Source organism: Octopus bimaculoides, chromosome 8 (assembly GCF_046866305.1).
Source record: "Octopus bimaculoides isolate indiv1 chromosome 8, ASM4686630v1, whole genome shotgun sequence".
NCBI classification, from domain to species: domain Eukaryota; kingdom Metazoa; phylum Mollusca; class Cephalopoda; order Octopoda; family Octopodidae; genus Octopus; species Octopus bimaculoides.
This window is the reverse complement of record NC_142935.1, coordinates 231,725-249,224: the sequence shown is the minus strand read 5'-3', so window position 1 is coordinate 249,224 and position 17,500 is coordinate 231,725. Positions and strand designations below refer to the sequence as shown.

General features: G+C 42.5%; 2 protein-coding genes and 1 long non-coding RNA gene across 7 annotated transcripts in view; 1 reads left to right on the top strand and 2 right to left on the bottom strand.

The window, feature by feature from the left end:
* The window catches only part of LOC149134280 (uncharacterized), an 880,637-nt gene that overhangs the window by 646,344 nt on the left and 216,793 nt on the right, over positions 1-17,500 (top strand). The window lies entirely within an intron of this gene.
* The window catches only part of LOC149134281 (uncharacterized), a 438,594-nt gene that overhangs the window by 210,253 nt on the left and 210,841 nt on the right, over positions 1-17,500 (bottom strand). The window lies entirely within an intron of this gene.
* Positions 12,840-17,500, bottom strand: part of LOC149134283 (uncharacterized) — a 62,006-nt gene continuing 57,345 nt past the window's right edge. For both annotated transcript variants that reach the window (XR_016242788.1, XM_089355973.1), the window contains exons 2-3: positions 16,257-16,377; positions 12,840-14,885 (exon numbers count right to left, since the gene is read on the bottom strand). Coding sequence is in view for 1 of the 2 variants with exons in the window: in XM_089355973.1 (XP_089212099.1) it covers positions 14,705-14,885; positions 16,257-16,377 (302 nt within the window). In the remaining variant the exon portion in view is untranslated. The remainder of the gene's footprint in view (positions 14,886-16,256; positions 16,378-17,500) is intronic.

The window sequence follows — 17,500 nt, the reverse complement described above, 5'->3', positions numbered from 1 at the left end:
GTGTGTGTGTATGTATATACACACATACATACATATATACAAAACACATATGTGTGTATGTATGTATGTATATATTCTTTTACTTGTTAGTCATTTGACTGTGGCCATGCTGGAGGACTGCCTCAAAGGGTTTTATGTGTATATACATATGTATGTATATATGCGTATGTATGTATATATACGTATCATCATCATAATTTAATGTCCACTTTCCATGCACAAATGATGTTACTAGCTGGTTATTGTGATCAAAATTATCACAATAAGTGCCTTCCACCCAATGTCTGTGTTTGTACACACACACACATACACATACACACACACACACACGCTGATGTGTATGAGTGTATCTATGCATGTGTATATATATATATTGACGTGTGTATATGTATACACACACACACACATATATATATCTACATATATATATATATACATTGCCTATATGTATATTTCTGCTCTTAGCCTCACTACTTTTAATTACCTTTCTGCTACATTATCCTTCCCCCCTCCTCCCGTCCCCCCCCCCACCAACACCCGACACTATTCCACTTCCTTATACACAAATTAATTTGCTGAAAACCCATAAAATTCCTAGCCTCCATTTTGTCAGTCTCTCCACACATGCCAATCCCCTGCCAAATTCTTCAGTTGCAAACAGACCCCTAAAAATCTTTGCACTGGTTGCACCAACAAAACACTTTCTATGCCTCAACTGATCCCATTTCCACAAACATCCACCCCCATCTTCAATTGCTAAGCCCCCCACCCCCTACATTCACCTGCAACTTCCAGTAACCTGCACCCTTGTTCCATATTTGCAAAACAGGGACAATTGCTGAGCCACTCCCTGGCCACTCACATACCCCAAACGTTTTTAAATAGGTTTCTTTAGCCCTCGGCCCCATAAGACCAGTTGCCTTGTTTCTGTGATGTATAAGTTACTGAAATCACAACAATGGCTGTGTGGTAAGAAGCATGGTTTCATGTTCAGTCCCACTGCATTGCTAACTTTGGCAACTGCACTCTATATAACCCTAAGCTGGTTAAGGCTTTGTGATCGGATATGGGTTAACTAACTTTTTTTCACTCTAGTGCCAATTAGCAGCATGCCTTAAGAACTCCTTTTATCGTGGTTTGGGTTTAACTGCCCTTTTTAGCATGTAAGAAGTCCTGTCAAGGGTCTTCTCTCCATGTATAAACCTTTATACCGCCCCCCCCCCCCACACACACACACACTGACATACATCTATCTGCATAAAAGCCCATCAACTGTTCTACTTTACCTGTGTAAAATGGGGGTATGGGGGTATGATATCTATGTATATTTCCGATTTAGTATTGGGGAAGTTTCATTTATAAGGACGTACTCCCGTATTTGTCTGAGAGTTGGGTCTTTTGGGTGCTTGGATAAGATGCGGATGTCCAGTTGACCCAAGTTGCTTCCATGCTGGTCTTTGGCATGTTGGTAGAGAATGGACGACTGTTTCTTGTCGTCGTATTGTCTCATATGTTTGTTTAGTTGTTCTGCAATGCTCCTAGATGTTTCCCATATGTATGTCATATTCAGGTCTTTACAAGCACCTTCCATGCATTTTATGCTGTAAACTACATTTCTATTTCTGCAGTTAATGCCAGGGCTAATCCTACATACCATGCAGTTATCATTGGTACATATGGTATTCTCAAAGGGGTACGTCCTACATAGTTGTGACCTGATGGAGTTCCCTGGCTTTTCAACAATCTTAATGTTGTGTTTGGACTCCTCAAGAGCTTTTCTAAACCTACGCGCTAGTTCTCCATGGGCTGTGGCCTCTACAAACATCACTCCTTGATAATCTGTCGGTTTTATACCACGTGTTCGCCCTGTTGGCTTTGTCACAAATTCTTTGTATTCTATTCCATTCTTTGTTTCTATATCTAGGGCAGGTACCACTGGTATCATTACTTATAATCTCATCTAACCTCTTTCTAGCTCCCCTGTATACTCGAACCCTATCTTTCTGATCATATCCAGAGAACTCTATATGTTTTTTCGTTTCATAGGGTTCACATAGTGGGGAGATGTTGTTCATTATCCTAACTAAGTCTGCTATCAGTATGTTAATTTTCATGCTGTGTGACAAAACTTAGTTCTTGTGAACAACATGTTTTGAAGCTATGGGTTTCATATAATATGAGTGGACGAGCTGCACTCTATTGTTCACAGTCTCTAACCAAAGTTCAATATGAAGTACAGGGAGCCTATTGTTGGGGTGTTTAGTTGGGTAATTTACAGTTACCTTGATACTTTGGTGGATGGAGTTAGCTATTTGCTGGATGCTCTCCATTACGTTCCTTTCTGTTTCTACACGACCGTCACTAGAGTTGGTCCTAACTATGATATTAATGTCATCTACATATCTGCTGTAAAGTAGAAGAGTTGTGGACCGTTCTGCTAACATATGTTTAAGTTTTCTGTCCCACCAGGTCATGAAGAGGCCGGCCACATCTCCAGTTACACCAACTCCGATGGCCGCACCTTGAACTTGCATGTATAGTTTTTTGTTGAACTTTACTATGTGGTTCTTCAAGGTGGTTTTTATGACCATGCTGCCAAAGACCAGCATGGAGGCAACTTGAGTCAACTGGACATCCGCATCTTATCCAAGCACCCAAAAGACCCAACTCTCAGACAAATATGGGAGTACATGTAACAAAGAAAAAGCACCGTTTGAACATGGCTAATGCTAGTAATGCCTGATTAGCACCTGTGCCAGTGAAATGTAATAAGCACCATTAGAGAGGGGTCGATACCAGTGCCGCCTGACTGGCACTCATGCCAGTGGCACTTACAAAGCACCATTTGCGTGGGGCCAATGCCAGTGCCATCTGACTGGTACCTGTGCCGGTGGTACATAAAAGCACCAACTACACTCTCGGAGTGGTTGGCATTAGGAAAGGCATCCAGCTGTAGAAACCATGCCAGATCAGATTGGAGCCTGGTGTAGCCATCTGGTTCACCAGTCCTCAGTCAAACCGTCCAACCGATGCCAGCATGAAATACAACGCACCATTAAGGATCGAATTGTTGACCGTATGATTGTAAGCTCAACACCCTAACCAGTAAGCCATGTGCCTTCACCATATATATCATCATCATCGTTTAACGTCCGCTTTCCATGCTAGCATGGGTTGGACGATTTGACTGAGGACTGGTGCAAACGGATGGCTACACCAGGCTCCAATCTAATTTGGCAGAGTTTCTACAGCTGGATGCCCTTCCTAACGCCAACCACTCAGAGTGTGTAGTGGGTGCTTTTACGTGTCACCCGCACGAAAACGGCCACACTTGAAATGGTGTCTTTTCTGTGCCACCCGCACAAGAGCCAGTCCAGGGGCACTGGCAACGATCTCGCACGAAAACCCTACAAGGCCAGTCAGGCGGTACTGGCAACGGTCACGCTCAGGATGGTACATCTTATGTGCCACCCGCACAAGAGCCAGTCCAGGGGCACTGGCAACGATCTCACTTGGCTTGCCGGGTCTTCTCACGCACAGCACATTTCCAAAGGTCTCGGTCAGTAGTCATCGCCTCGGTGAGGCCCAATGTTCGAAAGTCTTGCCTCACGAACTCAGACCAGGTCTTCCTGGGCCTACCTCTTCCACGGGTTCCCTCAACTGTTAGGGAGTGGCACTTTTTCACGCAGCTATCCTCATTCATTCTCACCACATGTCCAAACCAGCGCAATCGTCTCTCTTGCACACCACTACTGACGCTTCTTATGTTCAGCTTTTCTCTCAAGATACTTACACTCTGATGGGTATGCACATTTACATTACATATCCAGCGGAGCATACTGGCTTCATTCCTTGCGAGCTTACGCATATCCTCAGCGGTCACAGCCATGGCTGTTCGTACACATGCGTCATACAGTCTGCCTTTTACCCTGAGTGAGAGTCCCTTTGTCGCCAGCAGAGGTAAGAGCTCTCTAAACTTGGCCCAGGCTATTCTTATTCTAGCAGTTACACTTTCAGCGCACCCACCCCCACTACTAATTTGGTCACCCAGATAGTGGAAGCTATCAACTACCTCTAGTTTTTCTCCCTGGAATAAGATAGAAGTTGTTTCCTGTTTGTTCACAGTGTTTATTGCACCTGAACATCTGCCACATACAAAGACTAACTTTGTAGTTAATCTGCCTTTGATATTGCTGCACCTCTTATGTGTCCATAGCTTGCACCGGGTACATCTTATAGAGTTACTGCCTACTCCTTTACTGCATACTGAGCAGGGCCATCTACCTGAAGGGGTTTGTGTTTTATCTACCTTCCTACTTATTAGGATTTTGGTTTTTGCTAGGTTCACTCTAAGGCCCTTCGATTCTAGTCCTTGCTGCCACACCTTAAACTTCTCCTCTAGTTCTGATAATGACTGCGCAATTAGTGCAAGGTCATCAGCATAGAGGAGCTCCCAGGGGCAACCTGTCTTGAATTCCTCTGTGATTGCCTGGAGGACTATGATAAATAGGAGGGGGCTGAGGACGGAACCTTGGTGGACCCCTACCTCTACCCGGAATTCATTACTGTACTCATTTCCAACCCTCACCTTACTGGCAGCATCTCTGTACATGGCTTGCACAGCTCTCACTAACCATTCTTCTATCCCAAGTTTCCTCATTGACCACCAGATAAGGGATCGGGGGACCCTGTCAAAGGCTTTCTCCATGTCAACGAAGGCCAGGTACAGAGGTTTATCCTTGGTTCGACCTGAACACGTAAGTACGAAACAATGGCGAAGCACATAATGCCGCAGTTTCGTATAAACGGGCATCGGCTGGAATTTACGGCTTGGAATACGTAGTCGCGGCTTTGGGCACGTTTTTGTGCCACTAGGGACGCTGTTGCGTCGGCGGGTACAGATTTACGTGGTGGAGCTTATTTTTGTCTCCATTGTTTTGTACTTACTTGTTCAGATTTTCTGTTTCAGTCGCAAGTACGTACTTATTCCTGCAGCGACGCACATAATGCCGCAGTTTCGTATAAACGGGCATCGGCTGGAATTTACGGCTTGGAATACGTAGTCGCGGATTTGGGCACGTTTTTGCGGTGTAAGCACGTTGTTGCGTCGGCGGGTACAGTTTTACGTTGTGGAGCTTAATTTGGTCGCCACTGTTTCGTATTTACGTGTTCAGATTTGTTTTTACAACCGCAAGTACGTACTTATAACAGCAGCGACGCACATACTGCCGCAGTTTCGTATAAACGGGCATCGGCTAGTATTTATGGCTTGGAATACGTAGTCGCGACTTTAAGCACGTTTTTGCGGCACTAGGCATACTGTTGTGTCGGCTGGTACACATTTACTTTGTGGAGCTTATTTTTGTCGCCATTATTTAGTACTTATGTATTCAGGTTTGTTGTTACAGCCGCAAGTACGTACTTACAGCAGCAGCGAAGCACATAATGCCGCAGTTTCGTATAAACGGGCATCGGCTGGCATATATGTCTTGGAATACGTAGTCGCGGCTTTGGGCACTTTTTTGTGCCACTAGGGACGCTGTTGCGTCGGCGGGTACAGATTTACGTTGTGGAGCTTATTTTTGTCTCCATTGTTTTGTACTTACTTGTTCAGATTTTCTGTTTCAGTCGCAAGTACGTACTTATTCCTGCAGCTGTCTCACTAGAAATATGGCATCAGTGGTGCTTTTACCTGGCACGAACCCAAACTGCATCTCATCTAAATTGATTTGCTCCCTAATTAGTTGGGCTATGACCCTCTCCGTAACTCTCATAACCTGATCTAACAGCTTGATGTCTCTGTAATTATTAGTGTCTAAAGCATCACCTTTACCTTTGTAGCAGTTTACTATGGTGCTGCTACACCAGTCATTGGGTATGACTCCTTCGTGTATCACCTGGTTCGTAATACGGGTGACTAGGCTGTAGCCAACACTGCCAGATATTTTGAGCATCTCTGCAGTGATTCGTGATGGGCCTGGGGCTTTCCCCGTCTTCATACTCTTAATTGCTTTATCTACCCTGGTACTATCAACTCGGATAGCTGGTCCCTCTGTTGGGTCCATTCATTCTCTTTATTAAGCAATCTATCGTAGTGGCATCTCCAGACCTCTTTCTTTGCAGCCTCATTTAGTGCAAGCGTACCATCATCCATGCGAACACATTTCTCTCCTACGACATCACTATTTTCTCTCCTACACTGTCTTGCAACACGAAATACCTTGAGTCTTTGGTCCTCACGGCGCAGAACATTGGCAAATCTTTTCTTATCTGCTTCCCCTCTGGCTAAATAAACCTGTCGCCTAGCTTCCCTTCTGGCAGATTGGTACAATCCCAATACATACATATATACATATATAAGAGAGTAAGGCGTGATTTGAAGGAGATTTGGTTGCTATTTCTAGCAGGTCTAGCTACCATGTAGAGGTCTCCATCATTGGCTCATACATGTATACATAGATAAGAGAGTAGGGTATGATTTGAGGGAGATTTGGCTGCTATTTCTAGCAGGTCAGGCTACCATGTTGAGGCCCCCCTCATTGGCTCATACATGTATACATAGATAAGAGAGTAGGGTATGATTTGAGGGAGATTTGGCTGCTATTTCTAGAAGGTCTAGCTACCATGTAGAGGCCTCATTCATTGGCTCATACATTATCATCATCATCATCATCGTTTAACATCCGCTTTCCATGCTAGCATGGGTTGGACGATTTGACTGAGGACTGGTGAAACCAGATGGCTACACCAGGCTCCAATCTAATTTGGCAAAGTTTCTACAGCTGCATGCCCTTCCTAACGCCAACCACTCAGAGAGTGTAGTGCGTGATTTTACGTGTAACCCGCATGAAGGCCAGTCAGGCGGTACTGGCAACGGCCACGCTCAAAATGGTGCATCTTATGTGCCACCCGCACAAGAGCCAAACCAGGGGCACTGGCAGCGATCTCACTTGGCTTGCCGGGTCTTCTCACGCACAGCACATTTCCAAAGGTCTCGGTCAGTAGTCATCGCCTCGCTGAGGCCCAATGTTCGAAGGTCTTGCCTCACCACCTCAGCCCAGGTCTTCCTCTTCCATGGATTCCCTCATCTGTTAGGGTGTGGAACCTTTTCACGCAGCTATCCTCATCCATCCTCACCACATGTCCATACCAGCGCAATCGTCTCTCTTGCACACCACAACTGATGCTTCTTATGTTCAGCTTTTCTCTCAAAATACTTACACTCTGACGGGTATGCACACTGACATTACACATCCAACGAAGTATACTGGCTTCATTCCTTGTGAGCTTACGCATGTCCTCAGCAGTCACAGCCCATGTTTCACTGCCATGTAGCATGGTTGTTCGTACACATGCGTCATACAGTGTGCCTTTTACTCTGAGTGAGAGTCCCTTTGTCGCCAGCAGAGGTAAGGGCTCTCTAAACTTTGCCCAGGCAATTCTTATTCTAGCAGCTACACTTTCAGCGCACCCATCCCTACTACTAACTTGGTCACCCAGATAGCAGAAGCTATCGACTACCTCTAGTTTTTCACCCTGGAATGAGATAGAAGTTGTTTCCTGTTTGTTTACAGTGTTTATTGCACCTGAACATCTGCCACATACAAAAACTAACTTGCTAGTTAACCTGCCTTTGATATTGCTGCACCTCTTATGTGTCCATAGCTTGCACCGGGTACATCTTATAGAGTTACTACCTACTCCTTTTCTACATACTGAGCAGGGCCATCTACCTGAAGGGGTTTTTGTTTTCTCTACCTTCCTACTTATTAGGATTTTGGTTTTTGCTAGGTTCACACTAAGGCCCTTCGATTCTAGTCCTTGCTGCCACACCTTAAACTTCTCCTCTAGTTCTGATAATGACTGCGCAATTAGTGCAAGGTCATCAGCATAGAGGAGCTCCCAGGGGCAACCTGTCTTGAATTCCTCTGTGATTGCCTGGAGGACTATGATAAATAGGAGGGGGCTGAGGACGGAACCTTGGTGGACCCCTACCTCTACCCGGAATTCATTACTGTACTCATTTCCAACCCTCACCTTACTGGCAGCATCTCTGTACATGGCTTGCACAGCTCTCACTAACCATTCTTCTATCCCAAGTTTCCTCATTGACCACCAGATAAGGGATCGGGGGACCCTGTCAAAGGCTTTCTCCATGTCAACGAAGGCCAGGTACAGAGGTTTATCCTTGGTTCGACCTGAACACGTAAGTACGAAACAATGGCGAAGCACATAATGCCGCAGTTTCGTATAAACGGGCATCGGCTGGAATTTACGGCTTGGAATACGTAGTCGCGGCTTTGGGCACGTTTTTGTGCCACTAGGGACGCTGTTGCGTCGGCGGGTACAGATTTACGTGGTGGAGCTTATTTTTGTCTCCATTGTTTTGTACTTACTTGTTCAGATTTTCTGTTTCAGTCGCAAGTACGTACTTATTCCTGCAGCGACGCACATAATGCCGCAGTTTCGTATAAACGGGCATCGGCTGGAATTTACGGCTTGGAATACGTAGTCGCGGATTTGGGCACGTTTTTGCGGTGTAAGCACGTTGTTGCGTCGGCGGGTACAGTTTTACGTTGTGGAGCTTAATTTGGTCGCCACTGTTTCGTATTTACGTGTTCAGATTTGTTTTTACAACCGCAAGTACGTACTTATAACAGCAGCGACGCACATACTGCCGCAGTTTCGTATAAACGGGCATCGGCTAGTATTTATGGCTTGGAATACGTAGTCGCGACTTTAAGCACGTTTTTGCGGCACTAGGCATACTGTTGTGTCGGCTGGTACACATTTACTTTGTGGAGCTTATTTTTGTCGCCATTATTTAGTACTTATGTATTCAGGTTTGTTGTTACAGCCGCAAGTACGTACTTACAGCAGCAGCGAAGCACATAATGCCGCAGTTTCGTATAAACGGGCATCGGCTGGCATATATGTCTTGGAATACGTAGTCGCGGCTTTGGGCACTTTTTTGTGCCACTAGGGACGCTGTTGCGTCGGCGGGTACAGATTTACGTTGTGGAGCTTATTTTTGTCTCCATTGTTTTGTACTTACTTGTTCAGATTTTCTGTTTCAGTCGCAAGTACGTACTTATTCCTGCAGCTGTCTCACTAGAAATATGGCATCAGTGGTGCTTTTACCTGGCACGAACCCAAACTGCATCTCATCTAAATTGATTTGCTCCCTAATTAGTTGGGCTATGACCCTCTCCGTAACTCTCATAACCTGATCTAACAGCTTGATGTCTCTGTAATTATTAGTGTCTAAAGCATCACCTTTACCTTTGTAGCAGTTTACTATGGTGCTGCTACACCAGTCATTGGGTATGACTCCTTCGTGTATCACCTGGTTCGTAATACGGGTGACTAGGCTGTAGCCAACACTGCCAGATATTTTGAGCATCTCTGCAGTGATTCGTGATGGGCCTGGGGCTTTCCCCGTCTTCATACTCTTAATTGCTTTATCTACCCTGGTACTATCAACTCGGATAGCTGGTCCCTCTGTTGGGTCCATTCATTCTCTTTATTAAGCAATCTATCGTAGTGGCATCTCCAGACCTCTTTCTTTGCAGCCTCATTTAGTGCAAGCGTACCATCATCCATGCGAACACATTTCTCTCCTACGACATCACTATTTTCTCTCCTACACTGTCTTGCAACACGAAATACCTTGAGTCTTTGGTCCTCACGGCGCAGAACATTGGCAAATCTTTTCTTATCTGCTTCCCCTCTGGCTAAATAAACCTGTCGCCTAGCTTCCCTTCTGGCAGATTGGTACAATCCCAATACATACATATATACATATATAAGAGAGTAAGGCGTGATTTGAAGGAGATTTGGTTGCTATTTCTAGCAGGTCTAGCTACCATGTAGAGGTCTCCATCATTGGCTCATACATGTATACATAGATAAGAGAGTAGGGTATGATTTGAGGGAGATTTGGCTGCTATTTCTAGCAGGTCAGGCTACCATGTTGAGGCCCCCCTCATTGGCTCATACATGTATACATAGATAAGAGAGTAGGGTATGATTTGAGGGAGATTTGGCTGCTATTTCTAGAAGGTCTAGCTACCATGTAGAGGCCTCATTCATTGGCTCATACATTATCATCATCATCATCATCGTTTAACATCCGCTTTCCATGCTAGCATGGGTTGGACGATTTGACTGAGGACTGGTGAAACCAGATGGCTACACCAGGCTCCAATCTAATTTGGCAAAGTTTCTACAGCTGCATGCCCTTCCTAACGCCAACCACTCAGAGAGTGTAGTGCGTGATTTTACGTGTAACCCGCATGAAGGCCAGTCAGGCGGTACTGGCAACGGCCACGCTCAAAATGGTGCATCTTATGTGCCACCCGCACAAGAGCCAAACCAGGGGCACTGGCAGCGATCTCACTTGGCTTGCCGGGTCTTCTCACGCACAGCACATTTCCAAAGGTCTCGGTCAGTAGTCATCGCCTCGCTGAGGCCCAATGTTCGAAGGTCTTGCCTCACCACCTCAGCCCAGGTCTTCCTCTTCCATGGATTCCCTCATCTGTTAGGGTGTGGAACCTTTTCACGCAGCTATCCTCATCCATCCTCACCACATGTCCATACCAGCGCAATCGTCTCTCTTGCACACCACAACTGATGCTTCTTATGTTCAGCTTTTCTCTCAAAATACTTACACTCTGACGGGTATGCACACTGACATTACACATCCAACGAAGTATACTGGCTTCATTCCTTGTGAGCTTACGCATGTCCTCAGCAGTCACAGCCCATGTTTCACTGCCATGTAGCATGGTTGTTCGTACACATGCGTCATACAGTGTGCCTTTTACTCTGAGTGAGAGTCCCTTTGTCGCCAGCAGAGGTAAGGGCTCTCTAAACTTTGCCCAGGCAATTCTTATTCTAGCAGCTACACTTTCAGCGCACCCATCCCTACTACTAACTTGGTCACCCAGATAGCAGAAGCTATCGACTACCTCTAGTTTTTCACCCTGGAATGAGATAGAAGTTGTTTCCTGTTTGTTTACAGTGTTTATTGCACCTGAACATCTGCCACATACAAAAACTAACTTGCTAGTTAACCTGCCTTTGATATTGCTGCACCTCTTATGTGTCCATAGCTTGCACCGGGTACATCTTATAGAGTTACTACCTACTCCTTTTCTACATACTGAGCAGGGCCATCTACCTGAAGGGGTTTTTGTTTTCTCTACCTTCCTACTTATTAGGATTTTGGTTTTAGCTAGGTTGACTCTAAAGCCCTTCGATTCTAGTCTTTGCTTCCACACCTGAAACTTCTCCTCTAGTTCTGATAGTGACTCCGCAATTAGTGCAAGGTCATCAGCATAGAGGAGCTCCCAGGGGCAACCTGTCTTGAATTCCTCTGTGATCGCCTGGAGGACTATGGTAAATAGGAGGGGGCTGAGGACGGAACCTTGGTGGACCCCTACCTCTACCCGGAATTCATTACTGTACTCATTTCCAACCCTCACCTTACTGGCAGCATCTCTGTACATGGCTCGCACAGCTCTCACTAACCATTCTTCTGTCCCAAGTTTCCTCATTGACCACCAGATAAGGGATCGGGGGACCCTGTCAAAGGCTTTCTCCATGTCAACGAAAGCCAGGTACAGAGGTTTATCCTTGGCTAGGTATTTCTCCTGCAGCTGTCTTACTAGAAATATGGCATCACTGGTGCTATTACCTGGCACGGACCCAAACTGCATCTCATCTAAATTGATTCGCTCCCTAATTAGTTGGGCTATGACCCTCTCCATAACTTTCATAACCTGATCTAACAGCTTTAACAATACAGGTGACTAGGCTACATGAATATCTTCTTAAGGATTTTCTTGCCAAGTTTCATGCAGTAATATCAAAAGATCTGGCTTTAAAGATGCTTTCTTTTTATTTTTAGGAAGTGTCTTGTCCATCATGCCTCAGAGGTGTTCAGTAGGGTTCATATCTGGTAACTGGCTTAGCCATGGAAGCTTTTTAAGGCCATTCTCTTCCAACTAATCTTGGGTCTTTTTAGCTGTGCAAGAAAGCTCTATCTTCCATAAATAGTGTTCTTTAATCATTTCACCACTGGAGGAGATAGGAAGAAATTCTTTCTACAATATGGACACATAATTATTTGAGTTTATGTATCCCTTACGCTCCACCATTTACGATTGACCATTGCTCCAGATTGCTCTCCAGACCATCACAAGTTTCATTGTTGGCTGCAATCTATTCACATGAAAAGTTTGGTGACAGAGTCTCCAGACCCACACTCGACCAGTGTCAGAAAATACAGCAAATCTGGACACATCAGAGAATATGACAGTGTCCCAAAGTGTTAGTGGCCTCTCTACCCTCTCACTTGTCCAATCGTTTCTCTATTTGATATTGGCTGGTTGAAGCAGTGTCTTCCTTCTCGCTTCTCTGCCCTAATAGCCAATTTTGCAGAGATACCTGTCAGCTATTCTGGGACTGACATCAACTTGTTCTGCTCTGTCAGAGGCCTTGCAATGAGGATTATCTTCCACACTTCTCTTAACAAAGCAAAGGGTTCTGTCAGAGGGCCTTAGTTGACCTGGGCAAGGCGATATGGACTACTTCTTCATCTGGGGAATTGAACAATTATTTTATTAACTGTAGAAAGTGGAATCACCAAGTTTTTCTGTGGTTTTAGGCTAAGTCAACCTTGAAATTGACCCAGTATATGGCCTCTTTGTAATTCGGACAGTTCCAAGGCTTCTTTTGTACATGGCATGATTAAACAGTCATTTAGAACACGAAACATACAAATGTCAATTAATAAAAAAAGATAAAGCTCAAATTAAAATAACCACAAGACGAGGTGTTATGGGTGTCTATTTACTTTTGTCGTGTTTGTGTACAAATGAATAATTTGATAGAACTGCACTCTAAAAGACATAAACAAAAAGAAACCCTTTAGTAGAAAACCCAGAATTAGTCACAGTAAGGTTATCCAACTGTTAAACCTTTTACTTTTCAAAACCATGCTACGATGGAAAAATGTACATAGGTATGAAACTTATTTTACACATGTATTGATGCATATAAAAGATGAAATTATGTTGTCTACATTCTTAAATACTTGCAATCAATTTATTGTAAGAACATAGAATTTTGACAGTTTTTCTGGAGTTGTTGCTTATCTACAATAATCTGATAAATTCGATTGTCATTGAGTTTCCTCTCGACACAAATATCTATTTTAAGGCACAATAAGAAAATGACTCTCCCCAGACACAAAGGAATATGCTTCAACACACGAAATCCCATAAAGAAATCCTGCAAACCAAATCCAAAAACGAAATATATATACATATATATACACATATATATATATATACACATATATATATATATATATATATATACATACATGATGGGCGTATTTCAGTTTTTGCCTACCAAATCCGCTTACAAAGATCTGGTTGGTCTAAGGCTACAGTAGAAGACATTTGACCAAAGTGCCATGTATTGGGACTGAACCTGGAACTATGTGGTTGGGAAGCAAATGTCTTACCGCTCAGCCATGTGCATGTGTGTATATAAATACGATTGATTGTGTGTGTGTGGGGGGGAAGACATATTTGAAAACATTGTGGTGAGAGGAGAGAGAGAGGGAGAGAGAAGGTGGAAGAGATGGAGAAGAGGAGGGGCAATGACACAGGAAGCAGTTGCCCTGATGAGAAAGGAATCCTGGGGGCAGAAACACGGAAAACAATAAAATTTTCATTACACCGGTTCTAACAATATTTGTGACAACAACAACAACAACAACGTTAATAATAATAACAATAATAGTCACTGTACCAAAACCTAATGGATTCTGATTTCGTTCAAATATACATGCGAATGTATATGTACACATACAGGTAAGTGTGTGTGTGTGTATGTATATATATATATATCTATCATCATATATATCTATATCAATCTATATATATATATACACTCACACACACATGTGTATATATATATATATATATATATATATATATATATATATATATATATATACACACACACATAAAAATATATAAATTCAATTGGGGTATTGACTTTGTAGTTTGCTTTATAAAGCCTGTCTACAGGTATTGGCTATCAGATAACATTTTACAGGGAATATTGATCGTATCGCTCAACATGCATCTGTAATCCATAAAGTACCAATAAGCTTTATATAAATATAAATATTAACAAAGAGAATGGACAGAGAAGACTTGCCATTTGTCAATATTACTGGATTAATACTGATTCAATCTATTATTTCATATATTATATATAGTAATATTTCAGCAATGATTTTCTGGTAAAAAAATGAAACAATTGTAGCATTATGCCAAAAGATGTGTTGCTCAACCCATTCTCTTTCTTAAAACTTATATATATATATATACATATATATATATATATATAAGTATTTATATATATGTGTGTATGAATGTGTGTGTAGATGTATGTGTGTGTGTGTATATATATATATATATATGTATGTATGTATATACATATATATGGACACACACACACACATACACACACACAAGTATAGGCACAAGAGGTTTGATTGTGAAGTTTGTGGTGAGCAATGAAAAGAGTGAGAGTGGCAAATTCTCTCTCCTCCGACCCCCCCACTGCTCCACCATCACTGTCACCCCATTCCCACCACGACCCCCTCTCCTTATCACAATAACTATTTAGAGTCCTTCGATGGCTCATCTATCGCCTGCTGCATCAGTCGTAGTTGTTCCGAGATCTCAAGAAGCTGTTTGGCCATATTTTTATTCAACTTGCGAGGGGCTGGACCTGCCCCTTGCCTGTTTGAAGCTTGCTTCCCCACTTGTGGTTTTTCCTCAGTGTCTTGAATGATATGTCTGGAAAATGGAGAGAGAGAGAGAGAAAAGCAGAAAATTAATATAGAAAATAAAAAACAATGAATTACGTGCCAAAAACCAAAAAAAAACAAAGAACATAAACCTTTCTACACACACACACACACACACACACACACACACACACACACACACACACACAAAGTCATAAATGACAGAGAAACAGTTTGATGAAATTTTATTTAATAACAAAATTCCAATATCTTGACAAATTATTTTCTAACTTAAAAGCATGTAAATAATTTATATTATTCTATAGACTGAGAAATAAATATACACTCCTTGTTGTTTTCTCTTCTCCTATATATTCTATGTGTTTTGTAGAACGATGCATTAAGGAGCTTTTCTAGGAGCTCCACAGGATTACTTGAATGCCATGAAGATTCCGTCCAGATTTTCTGATTGTTTAAGTTATTTGGGGGATGTAATGTCGGTGGAGTTGCCTCCCCTTGTCCGTCTCTGGTTTGTGTTCGATAAGCCTGGGTTCATTTCTGTGTATGTTTTTGCTTTATTTTCCTTCAGCAAGGGCTTATCCGATGCCTATTCTACGATGAACTGTGTTTCGTAGTTAATAAACAAATTGCTTTGTCTTTGCCAGCCTTGTAGCGAGTTTGTTTCTTCAGCTTCACAAGTTGTTTGCCACAGTTTAAAGACACTTTCCAAGCGTTGACCATCTCAATGTTTCTTTAATTCGTTGTAGATTTCCTCATCTATGTCCTTCAATTTCTCTTCATTGCTCAGGGCTCTAAGCTTAAGCAGTTCTATTTCTGTCTTCATGTTTTCCAAGTGTTAGTTTCTCCCTTAATTGTCTTTGTTGGTCCTGTTCGTTTGGAATACGTTTAATTTGGGGTTATATATTGTGAATTAAATATATGTGTGTATACACACACACACATATAATATATATATATATCCAAAAACGAAATATATATATATATATATATATATATATATATATATATATATATATATATACCAGGTTTACAAGAACAAAAAACAAGTGTTGAGGTCAATTTGATTCAACTAAAAATTCTCCAAGGCAGTGCTCCAGCTTGGGTGGAGTCAAATGACTGAAAGAAGAAAAAGAATAAAATATAAAACGTTCTATAATAGTTTTGTGTTGACAGCTGTTCCGGGAGAGCCACCGCTGATGCTGTAACCATGTTCATACACAACAAAGGCCTATGTTGTAGATGGCATTGCAAATATTTGGGCAAGGGCTATTAGGGTCAGTTGATACCTTGCTGTTTCTCTTCCACTGCCACCTGTCTTGGTGACAATGGAAAGGGCCTCGGGCTCTGCCCTGTCTTTCTCTGATCAACCCCTCCCTCTTTACGAAGTAAAGATACTCACTGGAGTTGTGTCTGTCGGGCTATCAGCTGGCTACACACCGTCTGCACCTCCATGTCACAGTCGATAGGGTCCATCCACTCTTGTAATGTAACCTTGTTGTGGGTGGGGCTGCATCCTACAGCTGTTGGGGTTAAGGGTAGGAGAGAAAAAAGAAAAACAAAACGAGAAAAATATTAAGAGAAAAAAGAGGTAACAGGTGTAAAAAGGGTAAAATCAGTAGGGTATCGCTTAAACGAGTAAATAGTATTTTCCTAAACAAGAGATCCCCTTATTTCGGTTAGTGACTTATTCACGAATATACCAACATTAGCGCTGCTGAGGGTAATATTCTCTGGGAACACACAAAAGCATTTTTCACAATTATTTACTTTGACTTGTTATTATCTCATATCTGATTAGCCTGTTATTACGTAACATGCTTCATGATTTTAGTATACATACCTTATTAGTATTTTCCCCTATGTTCTATATACTCTGGGAACGTATTACAGCCCTTTTCGGCGCTACTTTATGTGAACTCTTACTATCGGGTAACCAATTTCATGGTCTTACAACTGCACGGGTGTAAGTACAGACATATAGACAGATAGAGATACGTGTGTGTGTGTGTTTGTGTACATGTGAACGTATGTTTACGTACGGATATGTATTTTTTTAATATTGTTATTTTATTAAAACCTTTTTTTTAACACACATAAACATGCCACACATAGATGTATCTACACATACTCATATCTACACATGTTCATACGCACATAGTCATATACACAACGCGCAACACATACACACACGTGCACACACATATGCATCTGCACATACGTACATACATATCAAACTATATACGCTCATACGGTTATATATAACTACATATATGTATGTATTATGCATCTCAACATGTATGTAGGGAATGGAATTCCACATGTAAAAGAGAGAGGGGGGTGATTATAGAGGTGTACTCCCGAGTGGAATCTGGATGTTACCCCACTCGCATTTACGGTTGAGAGAGGGTTTGTATTCCTGTATACAGACAGCTTCAGTGACTTGTCTCAGCATTGCATCAGTGGGATGTGTGGATAAGATATTTAAATTAAGTCTCCCTAACGAGCCCTTGTGGCAGTCTACAGCATGCTGGTAGAAGATGGATAGGGTCAGCCATGTGTTGTATAGCTGTCATCACCTGTTCCTCATTTGGGGGCGTGTTCGTATCTGTATGTGTATCTGTATTATTATTACATTTCACGACG